This window comes from Cetorhinus maximus, chromosome 7 (assembly GCF_964194155.1).
Source record: "Cetorhinus maximus chromosome 7, sCetMax3.hap1.1, whole genome shotgun sequence".
Taxonomy (NCBI): domain Eukaryota; kingdom Metazoa; phylum Chordata; class Chondrichthyes; order Lamniformes; family Cetorhinidae; genus Cetorhinus; species Cetorhinus maximus.
Window position 1 is genome coordinate 17735526 of NC_135885.1, and position 18638 is coordinate 17754163.

The following is an 18638-nucleotide window of genomic DNA, read 5'->3' on the forward strand; positions in this document are numbered from 1 at the left end:
GGGGTCCCTTAGTGCATCTTGTGGGGGGCACGTCCGATCTCCAACTATCAGGAGACTGGAAGATCTGGGCTAATATATCAGAGGGGTGGAACCATAGATCATCATCCAAAAGCAATTTGAAAAGAGTGGTGAAAGCTGCAAGGAAGAGCACAATTTTAAAGGAAGTCATAAATTCATATTTAGAGTTCAGAAAAAAAACTGTTTTGCAACCTGCTTGTGTTCAAATTTATTTTAAAGTCTCCCACCAGCACAGCTGCTTCACAGATGTTAATGTTCATTGAATTGAAGGGCCATGTGGTAATTTTTGGATTACTTTCAATAAAGGCATCATTTGTTCTTGGAACAATGGCTTTAATATGATTTACTAGACTATCCAACATGCTGCAACTTTACGTGCAGGATGTTGTTTCTGAATGGTTTTGTAGATTCAAATAAATCTAGTCTTCACTGGTTACTGGAATGGGGTAACTGAATGATCAGATTTTCTGTGCTTTTGGAAGACAGTGACTGGTCTTAAAACCATAAGGTTTCATTTCTTCATGTTAATGTAAAGTGTTTCTTCTGGTTAGTATGCTCGTGTAAAATTCCTAAGTAAATATCGTCACCAATCTGCTCAACATAAACACTGTCGAAATGACACAAAGGAAACTGATGCAAGTGTGTTAACCAGTGCACTGTTAGAGTCCCTCTTGGTTTAATTTCCTCTATAGCTGCTTCTGTTTGCTGACCGATGTTGGCTCCCGGTCCATCACTGCCTTGATCTGAAAATTGTCATCCTCATGTTCAAATCCCTCCATGGCCTCACCCCTCCTCAGCTGTTCAACCTTCAGAGATTTCTGCACTCCTCCAATTCTGACCTCTGGTGCATCCACTCCCTTCGCCCCCACCACTGGACTGTGTGCTTTCAGTCGACTAGCCCCTATGCTCTAGAATTCCCTCCTTAATCCTAAGAACCTCTCTCTTCTCCTATCTTTTTGTAGACTTTATAGTTGATTGATACATTGAGTGACTTGCCATGCCATTTCAGAGGGCATTTAAGTGTGGTGGGTCTGGAGTCACATGTAGGCCAGACCAGGTAAGGATGGCAGATTTCCTTCCCTAAAGGACATTAGTGAACCAGATGGGTTTTTATGACAATTGACAATGGTTTCATGGTAACCATTACTGAGACTAGCTTTTTTTGATTCCAGATTTATTAATTGAATTTAAATTCCACCAGCTGCCATGGTGGGATTCAAACAGTGTCCCCAGAGCATTAGCCTGGGCCTCTGGATTACTAGCCCTGTGACATTACTACTACGCTATCATCTCCCCCTTAACTTTTTTTAACCAAGTTCTTAATCACCTGTCCAGATATTTGGCTCTGCATCTATTGTTGTTTGATATCACTCCTATGAAGTGCCTTGAGATATTTTGCTATGTTTTTCAAATATTGGAAATATTTGAGTATTCAATATTTTTCAAATATTGGAAGATCTCCAGAAGGTTGTAGTTCTTGGTGTGCGTCAGGGTATGGGCAGCAGAGTTTTGGATGAGCTCAAGTTTATGGAGGGTGAAAAATGGGAAAGCAGCCAGGAGAGTATTAGAATAATCATGCTTAGAGGCCACTACTGCTACTGCAGTGAGGAGATGAGGAGGCGAGTTGCGATGGATCAGAACTTTGTAAGAGTTGTATGAGGGTCAGCAACTTCGGGATGGAGATGGGGGACAGGGTTTAGGAAGCTAGGGAGGGAGGGCAGGAGGGGGTTTTATACTTGGTGGGGATGGGGCCTCTGATGGGTCTATTGGGCCAGTTAAGGATGGACCTCTGCCTAACACCAGGGAAACCTGTTGGCTGGCTGCTTGGCATGGGCCTCTCTGGCAGCAGCAGGATGAAGCCCTTAAGTAGGCATTAATTTGCCTACTTAAGGGCCTCGATTAGCCCACTTATGGGTTGGCCACCCAATGCCAACCTCACTGCTGGTATAATTGCAGTGGGGGCAGGGGTAGGTGGGTGGGCAGCGGGCAGGCCACCCACTGGATTTAACATGCCCCCTGCCTTCAAACCCACTGGTGGGGGGAGTGTTAAATCCCACCCATAATTTCTGGTGCTGGTTTCTACAGGAAGCCATGAACTTCATATTACCCTTTCATTCAGCAAAGAATGTGGTACCTGATACAGAAAGACTTGAAAAGGATAGGGGACTAAGAGGAGAAAAATAAAATATAACTCATCAGTAAAGCTAAATTGTGGATTAATGAATATTGTGAGCCTGCTGGATAAGGTACTGCATTTATGTTTGGGATTATTGATCACTAATTTAAAGCATTTGGAAAAATTTCCCTTTTCTTGGCATTTTTAGAATTCTCCCTTAACAGGAAACCTTCCAGTTACCTGAAGCCAATCTTAACACACAGTGGCCCCCCACTCACTGCCACACTGCCCAGCTGGTGCGGTCCTATAGCACGGTGCTTAACAAGTCCTCAAGCATATGAAGTAAGTACTGGCCATTAATATTTCACATAACCCACTCCAAGGTGTGTGTTTCTTCTTAATAAATACTAGCTTTTATTTGATGGATATAAAACAGAAGTCACTTGAGGTGTCAGCAAAGGCGGTAGGAAAATTGAACTGTTTTTGGATCAGATTTTATTTCTGAAAGTGTTGCATGTCCTTCGTTATTCTACTGCAGTGTTGTCCAAAGAAATCTCCGACTGGCCATTTGCACTAATTCTGATAGAAAATACCTTGCACACAATACAGATAAATGTGTTTCTCAAATTTTAGTAAACAGATTAATCAATAATGGATTTTCTTTTAAAAAGCACTGGTTTTGGTTTGGTTGAGAGATTTTAGAAATTTTTTGACATCCCACTTAGAAACTAGACTGTCTGGGTTTAAACCCCTTCTCTATTGCCCAGCAGAATAAAGCGAACCAACTCCTAGACCTTTGCTGGAGCTATTATGTAACTTGCATGCTACAGACTTCATATTCATTTTTTGCCTCACTGCAGGGATCTGCATGAGATAATAGCCCAGATTTTACTGTCACACCTTCATCTCTGTCCTCGCGTTGTTAGTTTCACAATCCTTCAATCTGGTTAAGAAGATACACAATTTCTTGCTTTGTTCTTCCGGTCCCTGATACCTGAGCTCCTTTGTTACACTGTTAGCAACTCACCATGCCAAATGTTTGCAAGGGCCTGTTTAATTAACACCAGTTGCTGTTCAAGGCCCTGCTATAGCAACATTTGGCCCATCATAAACATGACTGATCGTAAACAATCTGGCTGATAGTCACTTGAATATTATGGCCACAGGCCTATTGTAGTGTTTTTTCCATTCTAAAAGATTAAGCGCAGAAAATTGATAAATGAATTATATAGAAAGTATTGTAAGGAATATTTTTATCATAGTTAGAACTGTATTTGTATGTTTTAAATTGAGTTTGTTGCCTTAATCTTCTGTAATAATTCTAAGCTGCCATGTTCATCTTCCAGAATCAAGAGCAGCTTAGAGACGATGATTCTGATCTCATCCTTAATGACGGTGACCTGAATTTGACCTATGGAGGAAGTACACTAACTGCCAATGGCTCTTCCAGCTCAGGTACTGCATCCAATAGTGTGGATGGCAAAAGAACCAAGAGTGTCTCAGAAGATGTACTGGAACGTGATTTGGGAACAGATGATCATGAACTTATTACAAGAGGCACCAGATTAGTTTTCCCCTTGGATGATCATGCATGACTGCAGTGATGTTAGCGAGCCACAGAATAGCCTAAGAAGGATCAAAGCCTATTTTGTTCTTGGCAATGAGATTGAACTGGTTTACTTGTGTGATGATTTTTTTCTCGCTCTCCCCAAAATCTCTTGGCTCAGCTATTTAAAATGTGAGAATGTGAAAACCTCTGTGGCATTTCATTAAGCTTTTACTTAAATACGAAATTGCCATGACCCTTTGGTGTACTACTAGTGCCATCGCTGTTGTAATTATCTCGTTGACTGATTAGCCTCAACACTGTGATGCTTCTCTTAAAGTCCCAGTTACAGTGCATACCCGTTGCTGGTGCAGCGTGTCTGCACTGCAATTGAGTGTGTCGTATGATGCTGTCAAACTCAAATTTCCGCCACCAGCATCATATATCAGCTGCAGTTAGTTTGCAGCTAACTTCTACCCTGGCGTACAAAGTAACGCAAAGTAATCGACACTTGGGGCTGCTGCACTGTCATCGCATTCCCAATAGAGGCGAAAAGACAGTTATCTCTTTTCTGCCACTAGAAGTGACACTGGAGTCAATTGCTGGTGAACAGAGCTCTGAGCACGTGTTTCAGTGGAACTGCGCTTGCATTTTATACTTCCTCCCAGTGGTATGAGCAGTTACTGGGAACTCAGATATGTACTCACGGCACTGCTAAAGTGGCATCTCATGTTGGTGCAGTGTAATTGATGTTGTCAGGCTGAAGATCGTGGCATTACAAGAGGAAAGGCTTGTCTTGGGATGGGTGTGTGTGTGTGTGTTTGTCGGGTTGGGGGGGGGGAGTTGGTGGGGTGGGAAGGATATTAAAACCTCAATGGACTGTGAATTTTAATTTTGTCCTTCAAAGACTTTGCATGGTATAGAGAAAGGACAATAAGCTTACTCTACAAACTGAAGGCACATTGTTTTCTTACTAGTGGTTTTGCTCTTGTAAAACTTAGTTCACACCATTGTGTAGCTATTGTATCCTTTAACCAATGTCACTTTAAGATGTTCACTTTTTTTTAAACTACTATCTACTAGTTAAGGAGTAATTTAAAAAGAAAGCTGTAAAACTCTTAGTTCATGATGCACATGGAGAAGTAGGCTGTGGATTTTTTTTTGTCACAATGTGCCACTATGACAACTAAAATGTTTCTCAGTGTTATATTATCTTTGGGGCAGATAGTTGAATAATATCCATCTCTACCTTTAACCTACCAGGGAGTACAGAGCAATGTCAGGATTCTTGCCTTGTTTGGTCACGTCTAACGTGGCCTAAACAGCATTGCAGTAATGGCAGTTAAAGATGCTGGTAAATTGGAACAGTGCAGACCTGAAGATAATTAACAAATCGTTTCTTCTTTACATAATTGTTTTGATGTCTTAGAGGGGATGACACATGGTTATTTAGATCCCCACTTCCATTCATATCATTATAAGGGGCCATGTTCCAAAGCTCTTTTCTTTGGAGAGGGTGGGCCCTGGAAAGAGGCCTTTGGAGGTTGACATCAGAGGACTGTAGGTTTTAAGTGAGAATTAGGTAAATGGGTTTAACAGCCTGCTGTAATCTTTTCAAAATCTCACAGAACAACTGCCCAGGAGGGCAGACTTTCCAAAGCGCTTTTTTTTTCAACGTTTGACCCTTCATCTTAAAGTACAAACACCCCCCCCCTCCACACCCGAGAAGAAATAGTTGTTTGATTCACCTGCTTTCACCCCTGACATAAATGGTCAAACTATCCTTTCCATGTTCTTGTAACTGGCATCATTTTTTTTAAAAAAAAGGCATTATTTTGAATTCCTCAGGCTGGAGATATCCTAAAATGCTCTCTGCAAAAAAAAAAACTTTTCAGCTAAACTTTTCTTAAATGAAATCAGTCAGTGGAAGGATTCCACATCCCCTGATCACAATATAATGTCAAATTGGAATGGCAGTTGAACGGAGGATGCAAGTTTTGCTTCGCTGTAGGAATGCAAAGCATTTGTGCTGCAGACTCATCAATCAGAGGAGAAAATGTGGGTAATTGTTCACAAGAGGCGGTTGCTCTTTGCAGCAGGAGGTGGCTGAAGGTTATTATGGACAATTTCCATGCAGTCAACAGCAATTCCTTAGCAACTCCGTACAATTCCCTAGGCAACTTTATTTGACAATTCCTTATGAGATTGACTGACAAGATTTATTAGACCTCTTAATGTATCCACTTTTATTTGTGTTATCTTGATACTATATAACTACTAGCTGTTGGCAGTTGGGTCATACACTAAGTGAGACAACAACAAAAACATTTTGCTTTAAAGGAATATAAGGCAAATTCAAATAATTTTTTTTTTAACATAAGTCTGTGATAATTTCAGGGAGATAGATGTCTTTTTTAATGATAGAATGATCTCGTTAAGATTGACCAGAACCTGTTGTTACTGGAGTTCATTTTGTTTTGCCGAGGCTTTGTGTTTGCACTGTGGTACTTCATTTCATTAAGATGAAAGTTTACTGTATTGTGCAAAGGGAATAAAGAGGTAGAGTTCTGCTGATCAAGTGACTGAATTGACCCAAACCTTAAAAAAGAAAGACTGTTGTTGGCCTACATAGGACATTCCCCGGTAAAGCATTCCTTAAGGCCTTCATGGGCATTCATTTTAATTAAATCCATGGTTATGTGAACATTTACGTTTAATTTCTTTTTGTAAGAGCTTGAATTTCACATAAGGAGTGCAGGCACAATGTCCGAAGGACTGTCGGAAACAAAAATGAACCTTAAAGCTGCCGCGTTGCTGTACGTCAGTGTTCAACCGTCTATATTTCAGTCAATGTGACAATTATTTTGCTAGCATTTTTTGTCCCAGTGACATTGAAAGTTTCACCCCGAAATCTGCTCCGTTGAATGCTTGAACATCATTGTATCAGGTGGCACTGGAAGAGTTTCCTAGCCTGCTGTCCAGGTATGTTAAGGTGGGAAGGATCAAGTGGCAGCTGTTCAGGGAAGAATTTTTCCAGTTTTGCCTGCATCTATAATTAATGACAATGAATGAAATGGGCATCTCATTATTATTCTTATGTGAGGCACAGGCACCAAACTAACACATTCTGACAAGCTTAAACTTGATTGGGTCAATACGTTTCAGGAATACTGAGGCAATCGTGGAAGTGCTGATGATTCACCAGCACACTCAAAGCAAATCGAACAGCTTTGTTGGTAACAACAGGCTTTTCCTACTGATGCTCTCTGTGGGTGGGATTCTAACTTTTCTCACACACTTTGTTGGTTGAATTGTGATTCCAGACCCTGGTTCATTTTAATCTTTATTGTTAGAATTTGATCTGTGAAAAACACCGTCCATACTCTGGCAATTACAATTTGATCTGTGCTTTGAAGACAAAACGAAATGGTACGTAAAAGCCATCTTTAAAAAATGTACAGATGTGCAAAACATTCTCCGATTTCATGAGCTATATCATTAACATAACAGCAAAGCTTGCTTTCATAGCTTCTTTAATGTAAAAATATGCCCAAATGTTCTTGAAATAAATGTAATCAGACAAAAATTCACACCGAGCCAAAGAGGACATGTTAAGAAGGGTGACTAAAATATTGGTCAAAGAGGTAATTTTTAGGGAGTGTCTTAAAGGAGGAGAGAAAACCGAAGAGGTTTAGAATCTAGACAGCCAAAAAACATGGCTGCCCATGGTGGTGTGGTGCTCTGAGATTGGTAGAGCTAAAGGAGGTTACAGAGACAGGGCCAAGAGGGAATTTGAACAGAAGGATGCAAACGTTAAAATCAGTGGACCGGGAGCCAAAATGGGTCATCAACTACAGGGATGGTGGGTAAGTGGAACTTGGTGGGGGTTGGGTTATGAGCTGCAGAGATTTGGATGATAGGAGGGTGGGAGGCTGGTAAAGAGATAATTGATATAGTCAAGCCCAGAGGTGAGAAAGGCATGGATGAGGTTTCAGCAGTGGATGGGCTGAGGCAGGAGTGGAGACGTATGATATTAAGGAAATGGAAGAATAAAATCTTTATGATGATGATGAGGATTTAGGGTCAGAAGCTCAGCTCAGGATCAAAAAGGATGTCGAGATTGCAAACTATCTTGTTGAACCTGAGTTAGTGGCCAGGGAGAGAGATGGAAAATGTAGAGACAGTGCTCCTTTTAAATTATTTCTGCTTTTCATATGCTCAGAGAGAGGCAGCCAGACTCTTCTAACAGAAACATGCTCTTCTTGAGATTGATTTTTATGTTAGGAAACCTTCTCTTAAGTGGCCAGAATGATGCCAATTTACACAGCTACATGGGCCAATGTTAGCTAAATGCAATTAATATAGTTTCACTTGGCTGCTCATTCAGTATCATTGGACAATAATGTTCAAATACAGTGAGTAGGTTTTCCGATTTCTCCTTTTAAATGCCGAACCATCTCTGGATGTACACGTGCACAAAAATTACCTTCTACATCTGCTGCACTTTGCCTGGTTTCTCTAAAGCCTTTCCTCTGTAGCAGCAGGCCAATTCTTGGTAAAGTGAAAGTGTGATTCTTTCCGTCCCTCCCTCTGCTGATGAGCCTTTTTAAGATCAGCATGTGTTTTGCAAGTCACTTTTTTTATGTTTCATAAGAAATATTCCGTCACATGTTTGTATGGTCACTTGCAAATCGCATGATGCATTCCAACGCATCTATTCGTTAACTAATGTACTGTTACCAACAATGTGGTGGAGGGGGGAGAAATTTCACTGAAGGATTTTTTCACAAACCTTAATGGTTCCTAGGGCCGTTGTCCAATTGCTCACGTGTTATCAAATCAGCAAGCGGGATTTTCCGGTCCTGCCCGCCTCCAGGATCATCCAGTCCTGCCAAAAGTCAATGGACTTCTGGCAGGGCTGCTGAACCTCCCGCGGTGGGTCCTGCCACAACGGGGTCGGAAACTCCCAGCCAACATGACTTATTTTGTGAAAGCCAGAGCTCTGGCTTTTGTTTTAACATTCTACATTTTCAAAATGCATGCTCTTAACATTCATGTTGCTTCGTTCCTACACTGTATCATGGAGCAATTGAGTGCAATTGTGAGAAAGAAGTCTGAGATCCCGTGGTTTATATTCTGTAGTAATATCTCTCTGGAATCGCACATGTCACACGTTTTTCACACGGAACCATCTCTTGCACTCGAGAGTATGGCAGATGATCTTGAGCACAGGAGTCCATTATTTGCTAATGAATTGAGTCTTGAGAGAAAATAACTTTAAATGTCCTGTACGTGTAAGGGTTTCAGATGTCAAATGGTTAAAATTCTATTGAGTTTTAACAGATTCAGCACTTTAGCAACCAACCCTCCGTGTGTTTCTCCATTACATTTTAAATAAAAACCACCGGGCTGGATCGAAAGTTTACCATGTGCAGAGCATCTATTTAAATTGCAAGTAAGTAATTGGTTTCAGTGTGGCCTTTGTGCATTTTGGGATTAGCTGTCCTCTGCATTCAACTCTATGATCTTTGACTGAAGAACCAGCCAATTGCTAACAAGTGGCCCTGTGTACAAGACTCAATGCGAAAAAGACTTGCCAAGTTTCCAATATGTCTTGTACTCAAGCCCATGAGTTGGAAACTATGGGGAGGGGAAAAGAGGAGAGGAGGAGAGGTAATAACCATCTGTATTCTTTTCCTCATGGTTCCACAAATTTTTAGTACCCCATCTTTTTCACCCATTTTTCTTCTGCTCATGCCTCTCTCTGCAGCCAATAGAAGATGTCCTAGAAAAAGGGAATTTTACTCAGAATTTACATTCTTATCTATTTTTAAACAGTGCTCCTAATGTTTTCCGGTCTTCCAGTCTTCAAGAATTTGTGGTGGTTTCTACAGACTGTTACTATCATGAAGAGCTTGAGCAAATTGAAATGATCCATGATTTCCATCTTTGCCTGTTTTGTTAATGTGAGAAGAGGTCCATCTAATCACAAGAAGGAACAACAATGCATAGACTTAATGAATTATGTGTTAAATATTTTTGTCTCCTGCCCAATCTCAACACACACGGAGGGGAAAATGAGCAGGGGGGAGGAAACAGGGTGCACTTACAGTCATACTGAACACATCTGTTGAGATCAGCTTTGCTTTTTTTCTCATCAGTCTATCTGTCCAACTTGGTGTGAAGGAAATTTGTTTCTTAGCCACCTACCCTAGCCAATGGCATCCCCAGCATGAGGGTTTGATGCGGGTAGTGAGCAAGCAAAGCACTCCATAACCAATCCCATTGCATCTTGGTAATTATTGAAGTGTAGTTCTTGGATTTTTGAAAATAAATATTAATATATATATTTCTGCTATGCAGAACTGTGCAAGAGATTTGAAGATGTAAAAGGTCTTTAGAAAGTCATCTACACCAGGTGACGCTATAGTTGACTCCTTGTTTTGCAGTCCTTTGCGTCAGGTTTGATTGTCTGCCCCATGCAAACTGTTGTGTGTCTTGGGTTTGCTTTAATTTTACCTGAAGGGAAAGGGGAGAAAATATTATTTGTTAATACTCCAATAGAATGTGAATTAGAAATTGTAGCAGGGGAGGGAAAAAGTACATGTCCACCATAAAAGTAAATATTGACATCTCTGTCAACAGTACTCAGTACAGCAAAGGTCAGTCATGTTGGCAAATTATCATTCGCTGTTTTAAATGGTTGCTGTTTGTTGACTTTGGAGTTTGTTCATGTGCTTGTGCCATAAAAACAATGATTCCTTTAGTCTAGTGTGATGTCTTTTAAACAGTTTCATTACCTAGACCATCTGGACCTGAGATGACACTGAAATAACTAGCGTCCATTTGTCAAATGGTAGCTAACTTGACCCTGTGTTTCCAATCCAAATGTGAGTTGTTTTCCTAATTCTAATAATGTGTACCGCAGTGCAGGTTAATGTACTAATGTAATCATGTCTCATCATGCATGGTACAGAAAGATTCAAGTGTATATGTTGTCATAAAAATAAAAATTAATATAAACCAATTCTTCACATTCTATGGTCGTTGTTTGTATCAGCAAAACTAAAGTTGTATAGTAGAAACCTGTTAAAATGGATGCATATAATAATGTACAATGCAAATGCAAGTTGCAGTGTGTTGTGCTGGAGACTGGATGGATGTGCTTTTGTGTCCACAGTTCTCCAATTGTGACATGTTTATATGTTGTCTCTGGTGTCAGCTTCATCATCTGGGCTTTGAAGAGTGGATTGTTCCCCATTTCCAGTGTTGTGATATTGTATGCATGCCAATGCTGACAATAACACACATCTTTAAGTAGCTGCATAGTGATATCACTGTGTGTAAGGCTGGAGGTTAAAAGATACAGACATTCACAATTGCCTGTGATCTCTACTGCAGATGTTCACTACTGTCTGTGACTCTGTATCAGTAAGACTTTATGTATACCTTGAGAGTCAGGCATATAGTCAAGTAATCAGCTTACGTAACTGTTAGGACTCAGGCTAGATCAAGGCATGTGCTGAGCTGTATATCGTTGTCGCTAATAATAAAATTCATGTAATTATGTTCGACCAGAACCCTGGTCAGTCTCAATCTCTTACTTAACATAGATAGCATAGAAACAGATCCCTTGAGGTCTACATCAAGACCCTCAACATATATGGTGACAACAGACCGTAAGAAACCACAACACACAGGATGAAGAAAACCAAGATGGAAAATCTGCCTGCACCACACTTCTTTAAATAATAGCATTATGAAGCACCTGGTTTCCTCTGAGGGAATAAATAGTTAATAATCCAAAGGGGACTTATTTTCATTCCTGTAAAGGCTATGGAGAAAAGAGGGGTACTTCACGTTCTGCAGGTGTTGCACTTAGAACAACAGTGTGTGTGGGCACAGTGCCCTTCACTTCATCTAATACCTGATGTTACTACAGTAATGGGAAAAGACCAAGTCTGTCTTTGTTCTAATGAATTGGGACAAAACAAGTCCATTATTTGTATCGGAAATCTTACCAATGAAAGCCAAATTTTGGACTGCGAAAGATAACTCGAGATGGAGCTTTGTGTTCTACAATGTTGGTTTGTGGCTGAAACCGGATTCAATGATAAAATCTTACAGTGAATGTGCATGGATTGTTTGTGCCCTTATTCTAAACAAAGAAAAACACACACATTCTCATGTCTACAATAATCAGTTGTGCAACAATCTTTTTCGAAAGTCATTTATATCTTGAGTGTGATCCACAAACAAAGCTTAAATATTTAAAATTAATGAAATGGAAAATCCAAAGCCAAGTATATATTGCTTAAAACCAGTCTTGTAGAGTAGGAATGTTTCTTCTAACCCTGCCCAAATAAGGGTCCGCTCTGGGTTCAGACTTCAACTTGTATGTTTTCTTTGCGAAGTTTGTGTAACCATATAGTAAACAAAACCTGGTGAGAAACTACAGCTGGAGTCCTGATCTCCTGTGTACTGCTCATAAAAGCCCTGGATGATGGAAACCAAGCCAAACATCTATGATTCAGTAAGATCAGGTTCTTAACAGAAGCTGACTTTTAAAGAAAAAAACAGAGAAGTAACCAGATCCTGTATCCCGAGGGTTGACAGTTTGTGGTATAGTGTGTGCAAAAATAAAAAATATATTGTATATCTTGCTTAGTTCAGGCACCTGTCAGCTTTGGATCCATTGGTAGCACTTCCACCTCTGAATCACAAGGTTCTGGGTTCAAGACCCAGGCCAGGGTTTGAGCACAAAATCAAGACTGACAGTCCAGTACAGTACTGCAGGAGTGCTGCACTGTTGGAGCTGCTGCCTTTCAGTTAAGATGTTAAACCAAGGTCCTATCTACGTACTTGGGTGAGTGTTAGAGATCCAATGGATCAAAGAGAAGGGGAGTTATCCTTGCTGTCCTTAACAATGTTTATTCCTCAATCAACGGCATAAAAACAGATTAACTGGTCATTATCACATAGCTGTTTGTGGGAGTTTGTTGTGTACAAATTGGCTGCTGAGTTACGAGAATTCAAAATTAAGCAGTTCATTGGCTGTAAAATGTTTTGAGATGTCTGGTGGTTGTGAAATGTGCTAGATAAATGCAAGTCTTTTTCTTTTTTAAGCAATGTTTAAGAAATATTGCAGTACATGTTGCACACGCACACATTGCACTTGTGCCAGGTTTACACCATTTAGTTTGTCAATAAGCAACTGGTTACATTTTCATCATTCACGTTTTCCCTCTTGAAAGTGCTGCCTCACATTAGGATGCAGTTCAAGAAGTGGTGGTGCATGGTGATATCAAAGTCTATTGTGTTTCAGAGGTAGCATTTAGAACTCTGAGTTGGAAGATTGTAGATATAAAACTCAGTCCAGAGACTTGAAAACAAAGTCTAGGCTGACACTCCAGTACTGAGGGAGTGCTGCATTGATGGGAGGTGCTGTATTTTGGATGAGGTGTTAAAACAAGGCCCTCTCAGGTGGAAGTAAAAGATCCGATGGGATTATTTCGAACACCAGGGGAGTTCTCTACAGTGTCCTTCTCCCTCAACTAACGTCACAAAGACATCTCGAAATGTTAACTCTGTCTTTCTCTCCACAGGTGCTGTCAGACCTGCTGAGTTTTTCCAGCATTTTTTGTTTTTGTTTCAGATTTCCAGCATTCGCAGTATTTTGCTTTTAATCACAAAGGCATTATGTGGTCATCGTCATGTTGGTGTTTGTGAGAGCTTGCTGTGTGCGAATTGGCCAGCACATTTCCTACATCACAACAGTGACTACACTTCAAAACTACTTAATTGGCTGTGAAGTACTTTGGGCTGTGAACGGTGCTATATAAATGCTGGTCTTTCTAGTCATTTGGGCAAATTTCAATAAACAAAGTAAAGAACAATTGGCCTTTTCCAGTTTGTAAAAATAAATTCTCATGTGTGACCATCAGAAACTACACATACGCAAGACCCAGCAATCAGACTATTACAAAATTGCTCTAAATCGAAGGGGTTCTTTTTTTAAAAAATTATAAAATTGGCAACAGAAATTATTATTTTACGTGTGTCAAAGTTTGGTTCCCCAGACAAGTGATGATGATAATGCTATAAATGTAACGCTATCGACAGGGGCTGTGTTCTGGACTATATCTTTGCTGACCTGGTTAATACTCATGCACTGGGCTTTTTGTTAATGTGTGCACCTCTTTTGTTATTTGGTTGGAGAGGTCTATAAGGTTTTTGAGGGTGGTCTGCCTTCAACTTAAAATTGGGTCCTTATGAGAAGATGCTCAATAGTCTGGCCCTGTCACAAGAGGAAATTATGTAATTTGATTTTCTGCTGTATTTCTGAATGGTTTTTATGAAGACTCTGCTTTTGTGCTTCTGCGTTTCCTTCTTCCACGCACTCTTCCTTTTTCCCTCCATCGCCTCAATTACACATGGGAATTCCTTAAAAGTGTTCTTAAAGATATTTGTTGCTAAAATGATTCGAGTTGCTCATATTAAAATCACCAAATAATAAGATTGTTGTATGGCTTCTGGAAAGAAAAATTTAAAGGGCTCTGGAGGAAAAAGCAGGAGAGTGGAACTATTTGGATCAACTGAACAGTCTCCTTCTGCACTGTATGATTCTCAAATGTTGCTATACTTTTTTTTTACAAGTTCTGACTTTGAGTTAACCTTTTCTCTGCTTTTGTATTAAACAATTAAACTGAACCCAATCAACCGAAACGAGAATAATTCAGCAAGGTGGAATTTCAAAGGCAATATTTTTACTTGTCGAAGCAGCAACCACATTCCCATGTCTGTGGTCTTTGTGAATTAAAATGGTTACCTAAAGTCAGAATTATTATACTAAACAATTTTTAAAGTGTTCTGTTCTTTACCTATCTATGTTAAATAAGGTACCTCTAAAAAGCATTTCAGATGAAAAATCAGTATGATTTTAATTATTTGTTCATGGTATGCGGGTGTCGCAGGCTGGGCCAGTATTTATTGCCCATCTCTAATTGCCCCTGAGGTGGCAGTGTGCTTCCTTATTGAACCGCTGCCATCCATGTGGTGTAGGTACACCCATAGTGCAGTTATAGAGGGAGTTCCAGGACTTTGACCCAGCGACAGTGGAAGAACAACAATATATTTCCAAGTTTGGATGGTGAGTGGCTTGGAGGGGAACTGCCAGATGACGGTGTTCCCATGTGTCTGCTGCCCTTATCCTTCCAGGTGGTTGTGGTTGTGGGTTAGTAAGGTGCTGTCTAAGGAACCTTGGTGAGTTCCTGCAGTGCATCTTGCAGACGCTGCACACAGCTGCCACTGTGTAGGTGGTGGAGTGGGTGAGTGTTTGTGGATGGGGTGCCAATCAAGCAGACTGCTTTGTTCTGGATGGTATCAAGCTTCTTCAGTGTTGTGGGAGCTGCACTCATCCAGGCAAGTGGAGAGTAGTCCATCACACTCCTGACTTGTGCCTTGTAGATGGTGGACAGGCTTTGGGGAGCCAGGAAATGAGTTATTCGCTGCCGGATTCCTAGCCTCTGACCTGCTCTTGTAGCCACAGTATTCATAAGGTTAGTCCAGTTCAGTTTCTAGTCAATGGTAACCCCCAGGATGTTGATAGGGGATTCAGTGATGGTAATGCCATTGAACATCAAGGGGTGATGGTTAGATTCTCTCTTGTTGGAGACGGTCATTGCCTGGCACTCGTGTAGTGCGAATGTTACTTGCCACTTGTCAGCCCAAGCCTGGATATTGTCCAGGTCTTGTTGCATTTGGACATGGACTGCTTCAGTATCTGAGGAGTCGCAAATGGTGCTGAACAATCCACAATAATCCGCGAACATCCCCACTTCTGACTGTATGATGCAAGGAAGGTCATTGATGAAGCAGCTGAAGTTGGCTGGCCCTAGGACACTACCCTGAGGAACTCCTGCAATGATGTCCTGGAACTGAGATGATTGATCTCCAACAACCACAACCATCTTCCTTTGTGCTAGGTATGAATCCAACCAGCAGAGAATTTCCCCCCTGATTCCCATTGCCTCCAGTTTTGCTAGGGCTCCCTGTTGCCCCACTTAGTCAAAGTTGCCTTGATGTCAAGGGCAGTCACTCTCACTTTGCCTCTGGAGTTCAGCTCTTTTGTCATGTTTGAACCAAGGCCTCTTCCTACAGTGAGTTGTTTAATCGTCCATCACCATTCACGACTGGGTGTGGCACAACTCCAGGGCTTAAATCTGATCTGTTGGTTGTGGAATCGCTTAGCTCTGTCCATCACTTGCTGCTTTTGCTATTTGGCACACAAGTAGTCCTGTGTTATAGCTTCACCAGGTTGACACCTCATTTTTAGGTATGCCTGGTGCTGCTCCTGGCATGCCCTCCTGCACTCTTCACTGAACCAGATTGATCCCCTGGCTTGGTGGTAATAGTAGAGCGGGGGATATGCCGGACCCTGAGGTTACAGATTGTGTTTGAGTACAATTCTGCTGCTGCTGCTGATGGCCCACAGCGCCTCATGGATGTCCAGTCTTGCGTTGCTAGATTTGTTCAAAATCTATCCCATTTAGCATGGTGGTAGTGCCGCACAACACGTTGGAGGGTATCCTCAATGTGAAAACGAGACCTCATCTCCACAAGAACTGTGCGGTTGTCACTCCTACCGATACTGTCATGGACAGATGCATCTGTGGCAAGCAGGTTGGTGAGGGTGAGGTCAAGTATGTTTTGCCCTCTTGTTGGTTCCCTCACCACCTACCGCAGACCCAGTCTAGCAGCTAAGTAGGCTCATAGACACCTACAACATAGAAGGAGGTCATTCAGCCCATTGTGTCTGTGCCACTCAACAAACGTCTGACTACACTAATCCCATTTTCCAGCTCTTGGCCCATAGCCTTGGAGGCAATAGCAATGCAAGTGAATATCTAAATACTTCTTAAATGTTACGAGAGTTTCTGACTCAACCACTCTTTCAGGCAGTGAGTTCCAGACTCTCACCACACTCTGGGTGAAAAAATTTCTCCTCAACTCCCCTCTTAGCCTTCTGTCACTTACCTCAAATCTATGCCCCTAGGTTATTGATCCCTCTACTAATGGAAAAAGTGCCTTCACGTCCACCCTATCTATGCTCCTCAATCTTATACACCTCTATCAGGTCACTCTCAACCTTCGTTGCTCCAAGGAAAACAACCCTAGCCTATCCAATCTTTTCTCATAGCTCAGACCCTCCAGCCCAGCAGCACCCTGGTAAATCTCCTCTACACCCTCACAGGAAAAACTTTTTCCTCATCTCCCCTCCAACCTTTCTACCAATCACTTTAAGTCTATGTCCCTTAGTCACTGACTTCTCTGCTATAGTAAATAGGCCCTTCCATTCACACTATCCAGGCTCCTCACAATTTTGTACATCTCTTCTCACCCTTGAAAACACATTCTCTTCAGAATCTATGAGGAAAATATCTAACGCAACTGATGATACAGCACATACATGGAAATTATCTGACTTATCCTTGGTTTTCTCCCCCAACTCCCTGAGAGTTTCCAATTTCTCCTATCTTGAAATATTTCGATTTCTCAATGAGATAACAAACCATTGTTTGAAAAAAACAAGGCCCTTCAACAGACTTCAACTGCTGATTGGGGAACCTCCCTGGAATGGATGATCACCTAATGTTACTTTGAGATCCAAATATTGTGTAGTATTGAGTGTTGTGCACAAAAGGGATATGGAGAAGGGAAAAAGCAACCACCTTTCAGGTGTGCTGCAAATTAGATAGGTGGAAAGCAGGGCAATGGGGACACCCGTCTAATGCCAGTAGCAAGAGGTCAGAACAATTCTGATGGCCAGGCCTCAGTTAAATCTCATAAGCAAGTTTCCCATGAGTTAGTAGCATTGATTGACAGCTCACAATTGTGGAGAGTGTGATTTCCTGCAGATATATAGGCAATGCTGATATTTCTTTTGTTCTTTCATGGAATGTGAGTGTCACTGGCAAGACCAGCATTAGTTGCCCATTCCTAATTGCTCTTGCGCTTCTTGCTGCAGTCCATCTGCTGTTAGGAAACAAGTTCCAGGTATTTGATCCAGCCATGCTGAAAGAATACCGATATAGTTCCAAGTTAGGATGGCGTGTGGCTCGTAGAAACTTGCAGGTGGTGGTGTTCCCACGCATCTGCAATCCATGTCCTTCTGGGTGGCAGAGGTCGTGGGCTTGGAAGGTGCTGTCAAAGGAGGCTTGGCAAGTTGTTGCAATGCATCTTGTACATTGGGCACGCTGCTGCCACTACGCATTGGTGGTGTAGGGAGTAGTTGTTTAAGGTGGTGGATGGGGTGCTGATCAAGCGGGCTGCTTTGCCCTGGATGTTGTCAAGCTTCTTGAGTGTTGTTGGAGCTGCATTCATCAAGGCAAATGGAGAGTATTCCATCAAAGATTGGTGAAGATAAATGTAGGTCCCTTACAGTCAGAAACAGGGGAACTTATAATGGGGAACAAAGAAATGACCAACTAAATACGTACTTTGGTGCTGTCTTCACAAAGGAGGACATAAATGACATACCAGGAATGTTGGGGAACACAGGGTTTAGTGAGCGGGTGGAACTGAAAGAAATCAGTATTAGTAGGGAAATTGTGTTGGGGAAGTTGGTGGGATTGAAGGCCGACAAACCCCCAGGGTCTGATCATCTACATCCCAGAGTACTTAAGGAAGTGGCCCTAGAAATAGTGGATGCATTGGTGGTCATCTTCCGAGATTCTATAGACTCTGGAACAGTTCCTACAGATTGGACGGTAGCTAATGTAACCCCATTATTTAAAAAAGGGAGGTAGAGAGAAAACAGGGAATTATAAACCAGTTAGCCTGATGCCGGTAGTGGGGAAAATTCTAGAGTCCATTATAAAAGATTTAATAGCTGAGCACTTGGAAAACAGTGGCGGAGTCAGAGTCAGCATGGATTTACGAAAGGGAAATCATGCTTGA

General features: G+C 41.5%; 2 protein-coding genes across 3 annotated transcripts in view; one reads left to right on the top strand and one right to left on the bottom strand.

Annotated features, from left to right (window-relative positions):
* Positions 1 to 10707, top strand: part of slc9a7 (solute carrier family 9 member 7) — a 152237-nt gene extending 141530 nt beyond the window's left edge. For both annotated transcript variants that reach the window (XM_078545120.1, XM_078545121.1), the window contains 2 exons: positions 2371 to 2476; positions 3481 to 10707. In XM_078545120.1, coding sequence (XP_078401246.1) covers positions 2371 to 2476; positions 3481 to 3729 — 355 coding nt within the window. In that variant the 3' untranslated portion in view covers positions 3730 to 10707. The remainder of the gene's footprint in view (positions 1 to 2370; positions 2477 to 3480) is intronic.
* LOC144682622 (PI-PLC X domain-containing protein 1-like) overlaps positions 1 to 18638 on the bottom strand; it is a 705325-nt gene that overhangs the window by 397650 nt on the left and 289037 nt on the right. The gene's annotated exons all lie outside the window — the stretch shown is intronic.